Genomic DNA, 17,443 nt, shown 5'->3' with positions numbered 1-17,443 from the left:
TTATTTGAGACCTTGTAGAAGGATAACAGTTTTTGTGGGCCCTGAAGGGCGCTATAATTGACTGTCTCTGGTATTTAACCTTGAATTTGTCAACCAAGAAGTAGACAACCGTCACCTTTAGATGATGGATCAGAACGCCCTGTTCTTGCTTACTATAGGTTCACCCACAGTTTATGGAGTATACTGTATATTTCATTTTATGGTTTGTAGCTAAATAATAAATAACCCAGAGATTTTACTTTATTATAATATTTGCTTATCATTTTCTCATCCTTATTATCATCAGTCACACGGCAGATACACATCTATTTGCTTCAGTTTATGCTCTCAAGACCATTAAAGAAGAAAACATTAAGATTTTGACTTGGAGTATTATCCAACCTTCTCCTGTATCCCATTGTTAAATAATCATATTATTATTATAATTACACTAATACCTGTTGGACGGGTTGATATTTCTTAGTGATTTTTATGCTAAGATGCCATTATAAGAGGCTTAGACTGTAGCAAAGATTTATTATTAGAAGCTGCCAAGTGCAATATCTGGATTTTCTTTCTGGATAAACAATGCAAATATAATCAACATGTGGAATGATTGGAGGGAACTTACGTCTTACTCCTGGAAGGAAACGCATAGAACTACTTTGTGATACTGTTTCTAATTTAATTTACCTTGGCAGTATCTCTGTTGGCATCTGGCAGCAGCATGATTAATAGATGAAGAGCTTGTAGCTGCAATTTGATCTTGGAGATTTCTAAAGAAATGAAAATAACCGAAATAAGAATTCTTATATGAAAGTCTGAAATTTGATTAGTTGCTCAGAAAAGGCTTGCTGTGTTCTCATGAGGATTTGTTTTATAAAACATCTCAGAGTTGAAAGATTACCCTGTCATAATTCTGCCTTTGACATCACTCGATGACATAAATTACACATTATCTGCAAAAAAAGTATTGGCACAATGGCCTTATTTTTATATGATTGACCTACAAAGGTATCTACAGTGTCACAGGTGTAACAATATCTGCAAACAAACGCTCACATGGAAAAGCACAGGAACAAGTCAGCTTGGCTGCATTCTTCAGGTTAAAAATTACCTTCTGTCCACACTGGTCCTTCATAAGGACACTTCCAACTTACTCAGATTTAGGCCAGTAGTGGACAATATACTGTAAAAGAAATTGCTAACCTTCTGTGTGGCTCACAATCATTCTACGTATGTGCACAGTTTAGTGCTTTTATATTTACATGTCTTTGTGTAATATGATAGCAGGGAAAAAATACAGATGGAGTAAACTGACACTATAGCAAGATGCAAAAGGGTGGACGTAAAGTTCAGCGTAGTTAAAGCATAACTGTCATGTTACAGTTCAGTACATCTGTACTCGGTATTCCAGTTCTTTAAAATTGACCGCCTATCCTTAGAGTAGACCATCAATATCAGTGGGGATCTGACTATGGGCACCTCTGCCAATCATCAGTTTACAGGGACGATGCTGAGTGCAAGTGCTTTAACCACTTCACAGTGTACATTGCTCCATACACCCCAATGCTATACATTTAGTATTGGCTGTTTGGCACCTATACAAGTCTATGGAGCCATCTAACCATTTTTTTTAAATTAGGCCCAGGGAGAAAAAAACCATACTGTCCTGTCCCTGATGCTCCAGTGTCTCCCAGCATGGTATGGTAGCAATGCTCCGCTCTCATGTTTTGCCAGAAGTACTCACTGGCTGTGACGATGCATATCACTTTCCTTAAGGCGCTGATTGGCCTCAGTGGTGACATGACTACTGAGGCCAATCAGCGGCCTAAGGAAACAGACACGGGGCATCACAGCTATTGATATCCCATGTCCTTCACTAAGGCCACTCATTGATCTCAGCAGTCATGTGTGGTGTGGACTTAGGCCAGAAAAAAAACACGGGAGCAGAAGGACAGGACCACACTTGGAGATACTGGAGCCCCGGAGACAAGTGATCATGCTTATTTTTTTCACCTTTCGCAGCCTAAAATGAAAAGAATAAAAAAAATTATCCTGCCCAACTCCTTTGAGTCCTGATGACCTATAGTCCTTATAGCGGCCATGTGATGTAATTGCCGCTTTGTCCCATAGAAGTGAATGAGGCTGTAAATATATTGCGCAACCGCTATAAAACAGACAGCATGTGATGTGGGGAGGTCGCAATGCTCATGAGGGCTTCAAACGGATCACCAGGGTCCCAGGTGTTGGACCTCCACAGATCTCTTGATATCTTGAATATAGGTCATCAGTACAAATTAGTTGGACAAATCAATCAAGTTCTGGAAAACCCCTTTAAGCTCCAGCCTAATTTTGACCTTAGTTTTACATTTTCCTGTCAATGCAGCTGTATGAGCCCTAGTTTTTCTGATGTCATATATTTGGGATACATGTTATGTATTGATTAGCGTTTGGTGGATGCTGTATTGCAAATACTGTATATTATTCCCTAAAGGCATTGCTTCTAGGAGAGAACATCTCGGCAATACAGTAGCACACAGACTCCTCAGTGACTCTCTGTACCACAGTGTAAGCACAAGGGTCTGCCGTGTGTGACACATTATACTGAATAGGTCTAAGAGCAAAACCATAACTACAATATAAAGTGTTAGGCTGAGTTCAGACAGAGTTTTTTGGTCCGGAATTTGACGTGGAGGCCTCCTCAGATTCCGAACCAAAAAACGGCTAGGCACACGGCGTGGCATTCCGCTCTGAATTAGGCCCAAATGAATAGACCTAGTTGGGAGGGAGGTGTCACAAGGCGGATGTCACAAGGTGAATCTGCCTGAAGAAACAGCATGTTGCTTCTTTTTTCCGCAAGTGGGAATAAACTGCTTGCGGGAAAGGAAATGACCGGCTCCCCTTGATTTCAATGGGAGGTGGGGTTTTTTAGCAGGATTTTGATGCGGATTCCGCGTTAATATCCAGCCCAAAAAACCCGTGTGAACCCAGCATTATAGCTTATATTGCTTTTATTACCTTGTCTACAATTGGACCTCTTATTTCATGTGCCTAGGCCAGGTGTTGTTTTTTAACATCAGAAAGCATTTACACGTTGTCTTATGCAATGCCTATAATACTATGAATTTTTTTTTTTATAAAACATGGGTTTGCGTAGAAATATGGAGGTGTTGTTGTGTTACTGAAAATCTTAGTCTTCTCAGTCAACAGATAATGTGTAATAATCATGTAATAACCGGTATAAAGAGATTTTTAGTTTGTTAAAGGATTTAAGTAGGGACCCTTTCTAATGTTTGGCAAATGAAAGCAACTCTTGGGACAGACTGAGGTTATTGATCAATAAAAAACAAATGTTACTGATTACAAAATTGTTGCGCATGGTGATGTGATAGGCACAGATATGTGACTTATTACAAGATACAAAGCTAATATATTTACTGTAGTTTTAAGAAGTTGTGCACCTTTATGCCCATTACATAACCATGACAGATTTGTATGGGAGTAAACAAATCAGGTTCCTACTAAGAGAAAACAGACATCTTGGAAAGCCTGATGAATTGATTCAGAAAGCATACTGGAAAATTGCATGACTTTTCATTATATTAATTAATTTGCAATTTACAAATGTATTTGTTAATACTGGAATTCTCATGTATTCCCTATAACATCACCATTACTTACTTTCTACTAAAGCAACGAAGGCAGGGAGATATTCCATAGTAAATAAAGATGTGGGCAGTTCCCGTATGAACATTTTCAATAGACCTGCAGCGTCATTGTTTCGAACTTTCTTCCAGTCAAAAGTGTTATCATAAAATTTTACTTCCAATTCGTCACGAAGACTCTGTAAAAAAATATATTGATTTATCAATCTCTCTTCCTCAAAGTGTAACTATATAAGTATGCTACATTCTACATCATTAATGTTATAGAATGAATTACCTTAACCCGAGAGGCGGAGCCTGGAACTCGCAGAATTCCTTCTGTCTCTAAACCTGTTTCCTCAAGTCGCTGTAATAACTAAAAAATAAAATATTTTTTTTCAGGTACAACAATAACTGATTTAGATTGAAAATAACATCATGAAAATATTGGGGACTATGACAGTGTGAAAAGTTTTAGACAGGTATGGAAAAAATGCTACAAAGTAAGAATATTTTCAAAAATAGAATTCTTTCTAGCTTATTTTTTCAATTAACAAAATTAAGTGAAAGAACAAAAGAAAAACCTAAATCATATCAATATTTGGTGTGACCACTCTTTGCCTTCAAAACAGGATCGGCAAGTTTGCAGTCAGTTTTTACAGGAACTCGGTAGGGAGGTTGTTATAAGAATCTTTGAGAACTAAGCACAGATCATCTGTACATGTAGGCTTGCGCAAACCCTTCCATCTCAGAGCTCCCTTGTGCCAGTCACTCCATTAGTAGCCCATCCACCACAGAAAAAAATAAAATTATCACACTCATTCATAAATCTGTAGTGCTGCACCTCCTTACATCTCCTCCCTTGACACTGTCTACTGCCCTAACTGTTCTCTCCATTCAGCTAATGACCTTAGACGTGTCTTCTCTGTTATCTTAGAATCCCACTCCCACTAGTTATGAGCGAGTAGTGTTCGATCGAGTAGGTGTTCGATTGAATACTACGGTATTCGAAATACTCGTACTCGATCGAACACTACTAGCTGTTCGAAGTTTGAATGTATAATGCTATACATTCTGCCTATCAACGCTGGTTCTTCTCTTACCTTTAGAAGTCTTCTCCACGCAGCGTCCCCGTGGCGTCTTCCGGCTGGAATTCACTCTGCCAGGCATCGGGCCTAGGCAGAGCCGACTGCACATGCGCGGGCATGCCCTCGCATAGCAGTCAGCTCTGCTCAGGCGTCGGTGTCTAGGCAGAGTGAATTACAGCCGTAAGATGCTGCGGGGATGCTGCACCGGGAGAAGACTTCAAGGAGAATCCAGCCCAACCGTCACTCGTGGACTTGGTAAGTATAATTTTATCGAATTTTGCGTACCCCTGAAACGAGCATTTCCCCCCATAGACTATAATGGGGTTCAAAATTCGTTCGAACAGTCGAACAGTGTGCGGCTGTTCGAAACGGATTTCGAACCTCGGACATTTTAGTGTTCGCTCATCTCTAAAGCCCACCTTTCGAGAAGTTCACTTTTCTCCCCAGACCAAATTTCCTGTGACAGACCTTCAGTACTATCATATAGTGTACATACTGGCCATCTTTCTTGAGAATACGATTATTAAATGTAAATTTTGGTAAATATCTTTTAATATATATATATATATATATATATATATATATATATATATATAAAATTTCTATCTATCTATCTAATGAAATTCACAGGGTGTGAATAACATATTTATCCTGCCAAACAATGTTCCGTGCAATTTTTTTTACTGCGACAAACCTATTTTCTTTTTATTGATGGTAAAATAGCGTTCTTCTTCCTCTGCTGTGTGTACTGTATACTATATACTTACCTTCTGAAAGATCAAGGGGACTTTTGTGCCCGGCACTCTCTTTTGATCATTTTCCAATAATGTTGTCAAAGGAACTCCAAACAGGCCATTTTCTAAGTAAAAGGCACAAAATAAAATCGTTACCTATCGGAAATATTGCTTTTGAAATAACAAACTTATGATTTTGGATGTTACCTCTTCCTTTAACACGTAGAACTCGATTCCTCTTTAATTCAATCCCCAAAGCATCATAAAAAGCTGTTAATTCGATTAAGGAGAGATAACGTATTTTCTTCATGTCTTCAAGAGATAAATCTTCAACCTCGGTAAGCCCAAATCTGCTTTTCCAAACAATGAATTTCTGGAAGATAATGACAGGAATTTTCTGAATGGCTGACTTTCATTGGGAAATTAAACCCATTAAATGGAAGAAGGTATTTTAAGATTTCATGCATGGATACATATGATAGGTATAAATTGATATAGTTGAACCTTCAACCTCAGCTGATGGGGTCTGAAGGAATAATGTCTGTTACAGTCTATTACCTTTTGATATATGAGAAGAAAAATGGCAACTCAGAGCTGAAATCTCCCAGCATTCTTTGCATGTACTGTGATATAAGAAAAGGTAATTGTTCTACTATGTTATAGGCATTCAGTAGGCCAAACCACCAACTCTGACTCTTCTGTTTTTCCATAGTCTGACGTCAACTCTTGCTCAAGAGTTGACGTCCATCAGCCAAGGCCCGCCAGGACTAGTTGAAAGCCGTAAAGCTCATCTAATTCATGCAAAAAGCTAGTGATTGCATTCCTATGAAAGTAAATACTATGCATTTAATTAATTATGCAATATTTATAATTGTATAATATCATTGAAAAGAATTAATCATTTTATTATGAAGCCTGGATCAGTAACGCTTTTCTGACTTCAACTCCGACTTGACCCAAAATTGGTCCCAATTCTGACTCCACAACTACAACCCCACTCTAGGGAAATGCAGATTGAAAAGATAGTTGTCTGTTTCTAGTAATAACCATCAGCTCTGGTGTCAAATTTACTATTTCACGTTTAACTAAGAAAAAAAAATGACCCAATAGACAATAAATATGGGTGTTTAGTGTAGCCAAAAATTCCAGAACTCAAGCTCTTACTTTTCTTTCAAATGTACGTTCCTGAAACATACAGATATATTCTTCCTTACTATCCTCTTGACTGGTCACATAAAGCAATGTGTCTCACGAGATAACAAGCTGTTCATAACAACATGATTTCACTACACTGTGTAATGAGATGTCTATTCTAACTGGACCCCACAAGATGTCTGTTAAATTTAACCCATCACAAACCATCATGACTAAAGAGTTGAAAACACATTCAATAACATATTGAAAGCCCCCCCAATACAATAATATAGTATTAAAGCAATACAATAAACAGAGCCAACATAGTGGTACCAAAGCAAGTGGGCACCCTAAGGGTGATCAGTGCCTGTGGATATGGAATTCCCAAATATATTTTTATTGGCACCACTCCATTAGGAAATAATAATATATCACATATGTCCCTTACATGGTCTTACACCTTATTCTATCGGGAACAGCAGACATTTAACGATAGCTTTAGCAATATACAATATACAATATTGGCGCTGCACGTGTTTTCTAATGACAGCATTATTCATGGCACTTACAGGTAAGACGCAGTCATCCTTTTTAATTCTTTGGTTAGTCTGTTTCCCTTTATCATCTGTAACAATGGTCTCTGAGAAAGATACTTCAAAAGACAGTTCTTCTGCCACGGCAGGGTTAATTTTTTCTAAAGTGCAGCTGTTAGCTGAAACACAAAGAGACAATTTGGAAATTATACAGAATTATCATTCACATATCCTTCTTTGATGATAAAACTGAGGGTCATGAGTAACTATCGATACAGCAATCTGCTAGCACATACTAAGAAGCTTCAAAGTAATGCAATATAATGCAAGACTGATTACAAGAGCAAACTTACTAGGGACGGGTTTCCGTAAGGGCTTTTTCATAGGGAGCTGGACCCCATTTGTAGCAAGAGGGGATACTGGTATGGCTTCAAATGTGGTCTGTAAAACACAAAAATAAATATTTTTCATAAAAAAAACACTGCAAAGCATAGTAAAAATGTTTTAAATTTATTTTATTGTTACAAAACAGGGAATAAGTAATTGAATATTCCCACAATATGCGAGGTAAAGCTAAGCAGGGATGATACATAAGTATATAGTGAGTGAGGCAGGTGGGACACAGATGACAATATGTCCATTAATAATAGTTAAAGGGGCTCTATCAGCAAAATTATGCTGATAGTGCGCCACATATGCGTGAATAGCGGGTGCATGCGCAGTAGCAGCAGTAGTAGTAATAGCAACATGCAACCGCGCATGCACCCGTGCCATTTTTTATCAATGGCAGTTCACGAGCGCCGCAGGAAGACGGGACCCGAAGACATCGCTGGAAGAGGAGGCATGGCTGAAGATGATGTCGGACCCTGAATGCCCGCCCACCGTGCACGATAGATAAGTTTAACATATTTAACAGTTTTCTAGAATTCTAGAATGTTTTTATTCACTCTGCTTACTCTCAGAGGATAAAAATCATGTGATATATATACGTGATGATACACAGGTGCACATGTAGCTACTAGGTAGCTGTCTGATTACTGTGCGTTGACTATAACGAGCATGGATGGATATTTATCCACTTTGAGTCCTGTTTCACATCTGCATTCGATATTCCATTAAGGGAGTCCGCTTGGGGACCTCCCGAATGGAATACTGAACACGTTAAATAGTGGTGAGCAATGAAAGCACACAGACCCCATAGACTATAATGAGGTCCATGTGTTTTCCACGTGGTATCCGCACAAGTCATGCGGAGAGGAAAGTAGTGGTTGAAGTACTTTTCTCTCCACATGATTCGTGTGGACACTGCGCAAAAAAACACACAGACCTCATTATAGTCTATGCATTCGGTATTCCATTCAGGAGGTCGCCAAGCAGACTCCCCGAACGTAATACCGAACTCTGATGCGAACCAGGCCTCAATAACGCTAGTTACACAATAGCATTTGGGTTTCCATGTTTCAGGTCCACTTGGGGAAACTCTATCCGCTTACAAAGCGTTTACACAGTTTAATGGGGTCTGCTGGGTTTTGACATGATTTTTCGGTCCTCTTTACAGGACTTTTCTCTACGCTGATTTTAAGAAGAATGTGGGACTTAGTCGAGCACGGAGACTTGAACACTAGTGTGAATTTAGCGTAAGCAGAATCAATGAAATAGCACATGCACATATCAATGAGGTAGAGGTAGTAGTTATAACATGCTAGGTAAAAATATAAACAACAGGCAATAGGTAACTGAGGTCAGAGGTATAACATACCCATGGATGAATAGTAAAAATTGTTGCTGGTTTAGCCCACACACTCCCCCGGAAGAAGGCTTAGAGCCGAAACGTGCGTTGGGGTCTGGTGTGTGGGCTAAACCAGCAAATATTTTTACAATTCATCCATGGGTATGTTATATTTTTTACCTCAGTTAGGGCTCGTTCACATCAGCGTTGTGAACTCTGTTATGCAGGTTTCCGTTTCCTGCCTAAAACAGAGCAGGAGACGGAAACCTGCAGGAGTCTCTCTCACCCATTCATTTGAATGGGTGAGAGAGATGTCCGGCGGTGAGCGTTTTATGCTCTCCGCCACGAAACCGGGTTTTATAATCCGGACACAGAGTCGGACATGCAGTACTCTGAGTCCGGATAAAAAAATCCGGTTTTGCGGCGGAGAGCATAAAACGCTCACCGCCGCTCACGGCCGGACCCAGTCTGTGCTTTCCGTCTTCTGGCATGCAGAAGACGGAAAGCACAGAATGGAAAGAAGAACGCAGGTGTGAACCTAGCGTAACCTATTGTATTTTTGTCTACATTTTTACCTAGCATGTTATAACTTCAGCTATGTCACTTGAGAAATGAGCAGATAAGCCCAGTGGCCATAGAAATGCATTGTCAACAATGAAGTGAATAAATTAAGATAGCGGCCAAACAAAGCAGTTTTGATAAAGCAATTAATTTAGGAAAAGTCTTAAATCCACATAAACTAGCGGTATAGATAGGATGCTTTTCATGGGACAACCCCTTTAAGTCTAACACTAACTGCTTTATATTAAAGGTATATTTAACTTGTATACTTAGCTCATTGTTTCTAAGTTATTGCTTTGTTTCCATTGTTTAAAATAAACTAACAGTTCCCATAATAACCAAAATGATAACTGCAATTGTGTAAAAACATCCCCAAAGATGCATGCACTGCACTATTAGCGTAGCTACGTCATAGTTTACACTTATAGGATGTTGACCACATTCTTTAAGCTGTGAATGAAGAATATTACAGATTTCAGGGTCACATTTCATTTTAGAATTTCCTTTTCTGTCTGTTCGTCCACTAGAGTGAGGACCGTTTCGCTCTTAAGTGTCATTCTCTGAACTTCCTTTGCTTTATCAAGCTTTCCTGTCGCATTCACAAATGTTTTTTCTTACGGAATTCCTGAGTTTTAGTGACCAAGTTAAGAAGTGCGTATAATATGCAGTGGGAAGATATACATGATAATGACTGCTAAATACAGGCTGTATGCTTTGTAATCTGAAGATATTACAAGTACAGGACCGACGCTTCATTGCTAATATGGAATAATTCAAGCTGATTTAAGAATAATTTTGAGTTAAGAATTTTCTGTTATGAACCAGATGTCAAGGTTAGAGGATGACATTTAGTTATGCGGTCTACAGCAGAGTAATATTGATTGGTCTATGTTCACACTGTTGAAGGATAAATGACAAATTGTTAAAGAACTAATGATTTCTGTGGTTCTAAATAACTCCGAGGGAACCAGTTATGTTGGAAATGTTATTAAGCCTGCAGGCATCATGTTCTTGAGCAGGAGGAGTTGAACAGATTGATGTATACCTTTGCATTTCCCTATGCAGGTTTGCTTTAAAGGAATAAAGAAGTGTCTATTTTTCATAATGCCTATTTAAGAAACATATATGTATTGCAGGATATAGTGCATGCCATATATTGGTTGGGACCAGTGGCGTAACTACCAGGTTAGCAGCTGCCACAGGGCCCGGGACATTAGGTGACCCGAAGACAGTCGCTACTGCTGTGTTTTTTAAAATTTTCTTAATAGGCCGTTACCAGCTGGAGTTACCCTATTTACTTACCGATCCTGGCAGGGGCCAGGATTGGTAAGTGACGCCACGGGCCCCACAAACACTATTATTATACTCAGGTATCTTTTCAGATCCCCGAGTATAATGATCGGAGGCCTGGGAGAGGTAAGCGAACATAAAAAATTGTGTTACTTACCTTTCCACACTCCTGGAAGGCTTCGGGCCTAGTTGTGTGACATCCTTGATGTTACATGACCAGGGTCTGCCTCCTGGGTCATGTGACGTCCAAACGTCAAGGAAGATGGCCGACACCACTGAGGACTGCAGCGGAGCCGGGGATAGGTAAGTGACAGTGTTTTTTTATGTTTGTATCCCCCCCCCCCCCTTGGGTCTTCGATTATTATATTCTGGTGTCTGAAAAGACCCCAGAGTATAATAATTGTTCATGGGTGTCCACAGTGGGCATAATACTGTGTGCATGGGCCACTATGGTGCATAATAGTTTGTGCAGGGTCCACTATGGGGCATGGAGTGCGCAGGAATGTGGGGGTGGGTGTCAGTTGGTTGGGGTCTTTGGTGTTGGGGGGAGGGGGGGCGGCATGTCAAAATTTTGCCACGGGGCCTGGCCATTCCTATTTACGCCACTGGTTGGGACTATGGGCACCTGAGATGAAATCAAGGCATGCACTGTTTTCCTGTCTGTAATACTCACTTTCTGCCATGATAGGTAGCAAATAATGCTGTTTTTGCAAAATGTATGCACTTATTTTCTGTGTAGGGTACTAACATGGTGGGTGCTGACATAGCAGTGCAGACAAAGGTCCAGTATTCACACTTCCTGCAGTAAAAGACAGACACAGACCCTAGACGCCTGAAGGTTAAGTAATGCAGGATGCATAGACATGAATCATAACCCTTTGTCATCTTTCGCATGCAGTGTGATTTACATGTCACACAATCAATGAAGCAATTGAAAATTGTATGAAAAACTCAGCAGACTATGCCTTCAGCCACGAGTTTTTATTGCGCTACTATTTTAATCCATTTTTTTCATTTCTGATTGTCATAGAAGAAGCTGTCATAGAAGGGAAATGAATGCCGCACAATACCTCTCTGTATCTATTTGCATTCCTTGCAGGTCAATTATAGTAAAGAGAAACATCTCAGATATTTGACCCTATGATCAGGGTGTGGCAGCGGGCTGTGCTGCAGCAGTGTGAAGTAGACCCTCAGCGATTTATGGGAATGTAAATGTTAGCTAAGGCCATAATGTACTGTAATGTATTCTCATTGTAGCACCTTTTGTATATTTTTATATGGAACTGAAAAATTTTGCATATTGTGAATATAAAAAAAGGAAACACAGGAGGACAGATTTAGAAATGATGGGGAAAGTTTATCAATCCCTCTATGCCAATCTCTTTCTTGCGCCAACATGCACCCAGTCTGTGCTTCACTCGTCACATTATGGAGATATGGATGAAGCAAAGCAGGGAGGTCTCTACAGATTTTGATGCAGAATTTGAAGTAGAATTTGGAAAAGAGTGTCACTGTATTTTGCCAAATTACACAAGTGGGTTTTCGTCCAATCCTGTCTTAAAGTGCAAAGGTGGTATTTTCCACTTCCCCTTCATTTTAATGATTTGATAATAATTGATTTTAGGTTGAATTTGAGGCAGATATTGAAGCAGATTCAGCCTCAAATTCATACGTGTGAACATCCCCTTGTAATGGAAGTTTATGCCAGTTCATAATTAAAGTAGATTTACATTTTGGCACTGGAATATGGTTCTGATTTATGAAGAGGTCGGAGCATCGTCATAAATCCCTTGTTCCCTGTACCAGTCAGCAGCCTTTATTAGGACTAGAATATCAAACACCAGTCTTTATAAATCTGCCCACTTTCTAAGGTTAAGATAGTCTTAAACTGTGTCAGATTTACCCATGTGTCTAATGGTGTTTGATAAATCTGGTGCATTTTTATACCACCTATTAGTTGGCCTAGTTTTCAACAAAAACGCAGCAACATTTTGTGTTCCATCTTAAGGCTAAAGCCCCACATTGTGGGAACACAGCTTTTTTAGTTTCAGATTTTGCTGCAGTCTTTTGAACCAAAGCCAGGACTGGATTGAGCAGAAGATAGAAGTATAAGAGCTTCCTATATATTCCCATTTCCTTTTGTACCATTCTTGGCTTTGGCTCAAAATCTGCAACAAATTCTGCAACAACAAAAGCTGTGTTTCCGCAATGTGTGGCTTTAACCTAAGCCTCACTTAACTGTTTCTTGCAAAGTCATGTCCTCTTTCTGCAAAAGTTGTAAAAATGTCTAAAACACTTGATAAATGTGATGCAAGGCTTTTTTGGAGAGCTTTTTGGTGCAAATTATACCAAAATTCCAGTGCGCTTTGCTTACTAAATCTCCCCCCTAGAGTTAGTCTGCACAATTTCAAGGGAAATTTCTAAAGGGTTCCTTTACATTAGACAATCTTTCAGATATGAAGATTGTTATTAAATGGTTTCAAGCAAACTAATTTGACAATATAAAAAGTTCCGTATTTTAACATGTGGGCGCAGCTTCCATAGACTGGCACATTAGATTAGGGAATCATTAGGGTATAAGTGCATGTTGTTTCAGCTATGAAAGGCCATTGTATAGAGATATTTCCATCTCAGATATTCATGTTTTCATTCTTCAAGAGAACTATATGAAATAAAAGCTGACCTGTGATAGGCTGCTATTGGATAATGGTAACACAGACAGCTTTTACCCTATAAGAAACTAAACCCCAATAATAAGGATTTCACTTGGTACAATGATGGGCCTCGGCATTTAATGTGGCATCTCCTTCCACTTACTGTAGATTCGTGAATTCCAAAGATATCTCGTACATCCCTCACTGAATGTTTGTTCTTTTTCCGCATAGTCTGAGTGTAAGAATTGTATCTTTTTTGGACGGCAGCTGCTTGGGTTCGAGTTAATGTGGACAACAAAGCCTGACCATCATGTTCCTGAGTACCAGAGATGAGTGTGGACAGGCCTGCCTCTTGTAGCCATTCTGCCTCCAGCTCACCTTCTAGAAAGACAAGACATAGAAAAGAATCTTCAGGTAAATGCTGTGAATACTGCAAAATTATCATCATGGAAATTGTGAAACTACAATTATGTAAATGTTTGCAGATTGCTTTTCAGGTAAATGCACAATATGATATTCATAGTTAAGAGGCTACAAGATTGCAGCGGTCTTTACAATACGCTTATGGAGATCATGTCTTACCTACCATTACTGTTCTACTAGAGTATAAAATCTTTGTTAGGCTTGTACAGCTTGTACGCTGTGCAAATTTTCCCGCAATATGGGGATTACAGTCCTTAGAATTCCACCCACTTTACAGGGACTGTAAAATTCCTAGTTTTTTCCACTGCGTTTTCGAGCAAACCAAAGTATTTATGCCACGTGGTGCCACATAGGTAAATTAGACATAAAACAAATGTGCAAAATCAGGGCGGGTTCACACCGGCGCCTGATCTCTGTTTTGAGGTTTCCAACTTCTGCCGACAGGAGACAGAAACCCAGCATTCAGTGTCCGCCTGTGAGCGCCCGTGAGCGTCTTCTGCTCTCTGCGGCGAAACTTTTTTTTATTTTTTATTTTTAAACCAGACAGAAAGTCCTGCATGTCCGACTTTGTGTCCGGTTAAAAAAAAAACAAACGGTTTGAACATGGAGAGCAGAAGACGCTCATAGGTGCTTACGGGCAGACACTTTGCAAGTTACCCTTTCAAATGAATAGGTTTGAAAACTGTCTGCCAGTTTCCGTCTCCTGTCCAGTTTCTCGGGCAGAAGACCGGGTGCAGGTGTGAACCCGCCCTCACCTGAAATCTTCATGATGAAAAAACATTTCTCAATGACTTTTCAATGTTTTTTGTTGTCTTCTGTGATATCACGTTGCAGCAGATGCTACATCTGTAAGTCTCTGTAACTCCTCTCTATTTCAGACAGATGCAGACGGAGCATGCGGGAATTTTAGTTCCATTAGAAAAGAAAACAAACATGATGGAAGGAAGCGTCTGTCATGTTTTTTACATTAGAGTGAATGCAGACGAGGGGGCTCCATCTCTATGGGTCATTCTATCCAATGATGGAGAGCAACTGACTGTAAGCTTAACAAATATATGCTTTTTTTTTGTTAAAAATAGTGTTACAATTTTTACAATAACTTTTTTTAGGTCTCACTGTACAAATGGCACTCACAATAATTACTCCATTTATTTCATGATACATTTCGTTATCCTGTAACATTCTATTGCATCTATGGAAACTTTCTACTAGTAAAACATTATCACCCGTACCATCCACAGGCTTGACATCTACCAGCAGACTGTCATCTGACCCAATCACGCTGTTCTCTTTGATGTTCTTGAGTTCACACCAGAAATCTTCCATTGATGAGTTGTCCATGGAAGTTTCAGAGATGGATCGGTTGAACACCGGGGTGTGTGCAGACTCATCAGAAAGCATCCTGTTGATTCTTCGAGAATTGCTTTTTCTGGAAGACAAAATTACAATTGAGGAATGCAGTAATTTTGCTAGAACAACTTAATTGTATCCATCCATTTCCTCTGAATCATGAGAAGGAAGGACGAGACATCAACACCACTATTACATTACAAGTATATAGATTTCATGTTAGGGTTCTGGACTCTTTGACTGATATTTCTCTACACCACTGGTTTTTCTGTCTACATGACTTATTATGTTATGATGCATTAGTAACCCAGTCAGACATTTAACCCTGATGCAGACCTTCCTGCGATCCAGGCAACAAAAATCCACTCGCCCCTTGAGGATCACTGTTTAGTGGAAACATCACTTTATAAAACTCTTGGGGAAATATAGATGTTGTCCATGTGAGGTAGACAACTTATCTGAGAAGATGTAATAAAATATTTAGAGGACCTGTCAGTTCTCTTGACATGTCTGTTTTAGTAATATTTCTGCTCCTTACATATCTCTTCTTACAATTCGGCATTGTGCTATTTCTCTGTTACTTTACAAAAACGCTGGGTTTTGGCCATAGTGGAAACGCTGCGGCAAAAAACTCAACATGTCACAGTACCTGCAAAGAGCATAAGATTCTGGCTAGTCCCATCTGCGCATTACAGAAAAAAATCTGCAGCGGTAATGGTCTGTTACAGATCAGTCCCATCCAAGTGAATTGCTCTGTGTGTCTTCCATTCAGCTCTTTGCTATGGAGATTCTGCAAATCTTATGCTTATTACCTATTACATATCCCCCTATTTATCCAGCTTGTCCAAACAGTCCTATTCCTAAAATCCTACACTTATTAAATTAATATTATGCACAACTTGAGGAAAATCTACAATTGCAGAGTGTGAAGAGCTATATGTAACGTGAGATCACTTGCGTTTGCTACGGATTGAATTGTTTAGGATTTTTTGAGCCATAAAATAAATGTGATCCAAGAAATCCGGTGGATTTATTCTGAAATCCTTTCCATCATTGTATCATCCCTATTCCTGCCCAGATAACCACATCTACATGAAGGAATAGCACGGCCTCTCATTTCCTTATCCACTTTCTTATTTCCTTGCATAATGAAGAAGGAATGTAACCTCCAGAGCTTTTAAGTACTAGGTAGAGCCGTTCAAGCATCTGCTTCCCATTACTTTTATGTCGACATTAGCAAAACCGAAAACATTGGCTTTGTAAAAAAGAATGAGCCAGCGCAGAGTTATGTCAGCTACATGTAATTCAGGAAAGGCACTGTTTATACGCATGACTTTGGTTGATAATTTAGCATGAAGCTGAGTATACATATGCCAGTCCTTGGGGTCTACACTGAAACCTAGCAAAGTACTAAAACACATTTCATCATAACACGTTCACACTAGTCACACTCAGGTCAGTATTTTGGTCTGATGTAATGTTGGGGCAGATAATGAGACAACGTACAGTATGGTCAGTTATGAACCTATTATATTGAGCCAATAGATTAATTGTTGTGATTATTGCAATTTTATTGAGATCTAGTAACTGGAAGGTATTCTCAGTAAAAAATGTTCTAATTTTAATTGAATTTTGTATATGATTATGGGGGCTGCCATTTTACTTGAGCGTCTCCTCTGGTCTGGTTACAGCATTTAGTGATATACTTTGCAGCATAGTCATAGATAGTAATAATCTGGAGTAGCCTCATTGAGGTCTATAGGAAATTGCTCTGTTCAGGGAGGAGAATAAATAAACTGTGACATCATCAGGAAGGTAACTTGAGGTTACAGTTGCATTTGTGGTTAGGAGCCTTAACCCCTTTATGTCTAGTGTCCCATTATTGGAACGCAAAACCAATATAATCTCTGGCATAAATGGGCAAATGGAGCTCAAAAGGTATCTCTATTTGGTACCTTCTAGGTGGGGGCCTGATAAGATTTTGCATTGTTATTCCTCTGCACATCAGCTATTGTTAGTAGTAGATACAATGATGTTTGTTTATGTTATGTTATTTTTAGAGCTGTTACCTTCTATTGTACTGCGGTGTTATTTATTTATTTTTGTCTTTGGTTACACATTCCCCTTAAAGGGAACCGGTCATCTACGAATACATACATTCTTGTAACTACCTCCCTATAACATAGATTCAACACTGATCCTCTCTATTTATGAATAAATTGACAATTGCGTATTAGTTTCAGTATGTGCAGTGACACAGTCTGAAAAGCCGAATGGTAAAACCCAGTTGTCATTTTATTCTTGATGAGCGAGTAGTGCCA

General features: G+C 39.3%; 1 protein-coding gene across 2 annotated transcripts in view; it reads right to left on the bottom strand.

Moving 5' to 3' along the window:
* The window catches only part of ARHGAP28 (Rho GTPase activating protein 28), an 85,678-nt gene that overhangs the window by 12,644 nt on the left and 55,591 nt on the right, over positions 1–17,443 (bottom strand). For both annotated transcript variants that reach the window (XM_075270656.1, XM_075270658.1), the window contains exons 2-10: positions 15,005–15,201; positions 13,513–13,730; positions 7,469–7,556; positions 7,152–7,294; positions 5,656–5,821; positions 5,482–5,573; positions 3,925–4,002; positions 3,664–3,826; positions 673–755 (exon numbers count right to left, since the gene is read on the bottom strand). In XM_075270656.1, coding sequence (XP_075126757.1) covers positions 673–755; positions 3,664–3,826; positions 3,925–4,002; positions 5,482–5,573; positions 5,656–5,821; positions 7,152–7,294; positions 7,469–7,556; positions 13,513–13,730; positions 15,005–15,201 — 1,228 coding nt within the window. The remainder of the gene's footprint in view (positions 1–672; positions 756–3,663; positions 3,827–3,924; positions 4,003–5,481; positions 5,574–5,655; positions 5,822–7,151; positions 7,295–7,468; positions 7,557–13,512; positions 13,731–15,004; positions 15,202–17,443) is intronic.

The sequence above is a fragment of the Leptodactylus fuscus genome, chromosome 4 (genome assembly GCF_031893055.1).
Source record: "Leptodactylus fuscus isolate aLepFus1 chromosome 4, aLepFus1.hap2, whole genome shotgun sequence".
Lineage (NCBI taxonomy): Eukaryota > Metazoa > Chordata > Amphibia > Anura > Leptodactylidae > Leptodactylus > Leptodactylus fuscus.
Note: the sequence above shows the minus strand (reverse complement) of the source record. Positions and strands in the feature narration are given on the sequence as shown.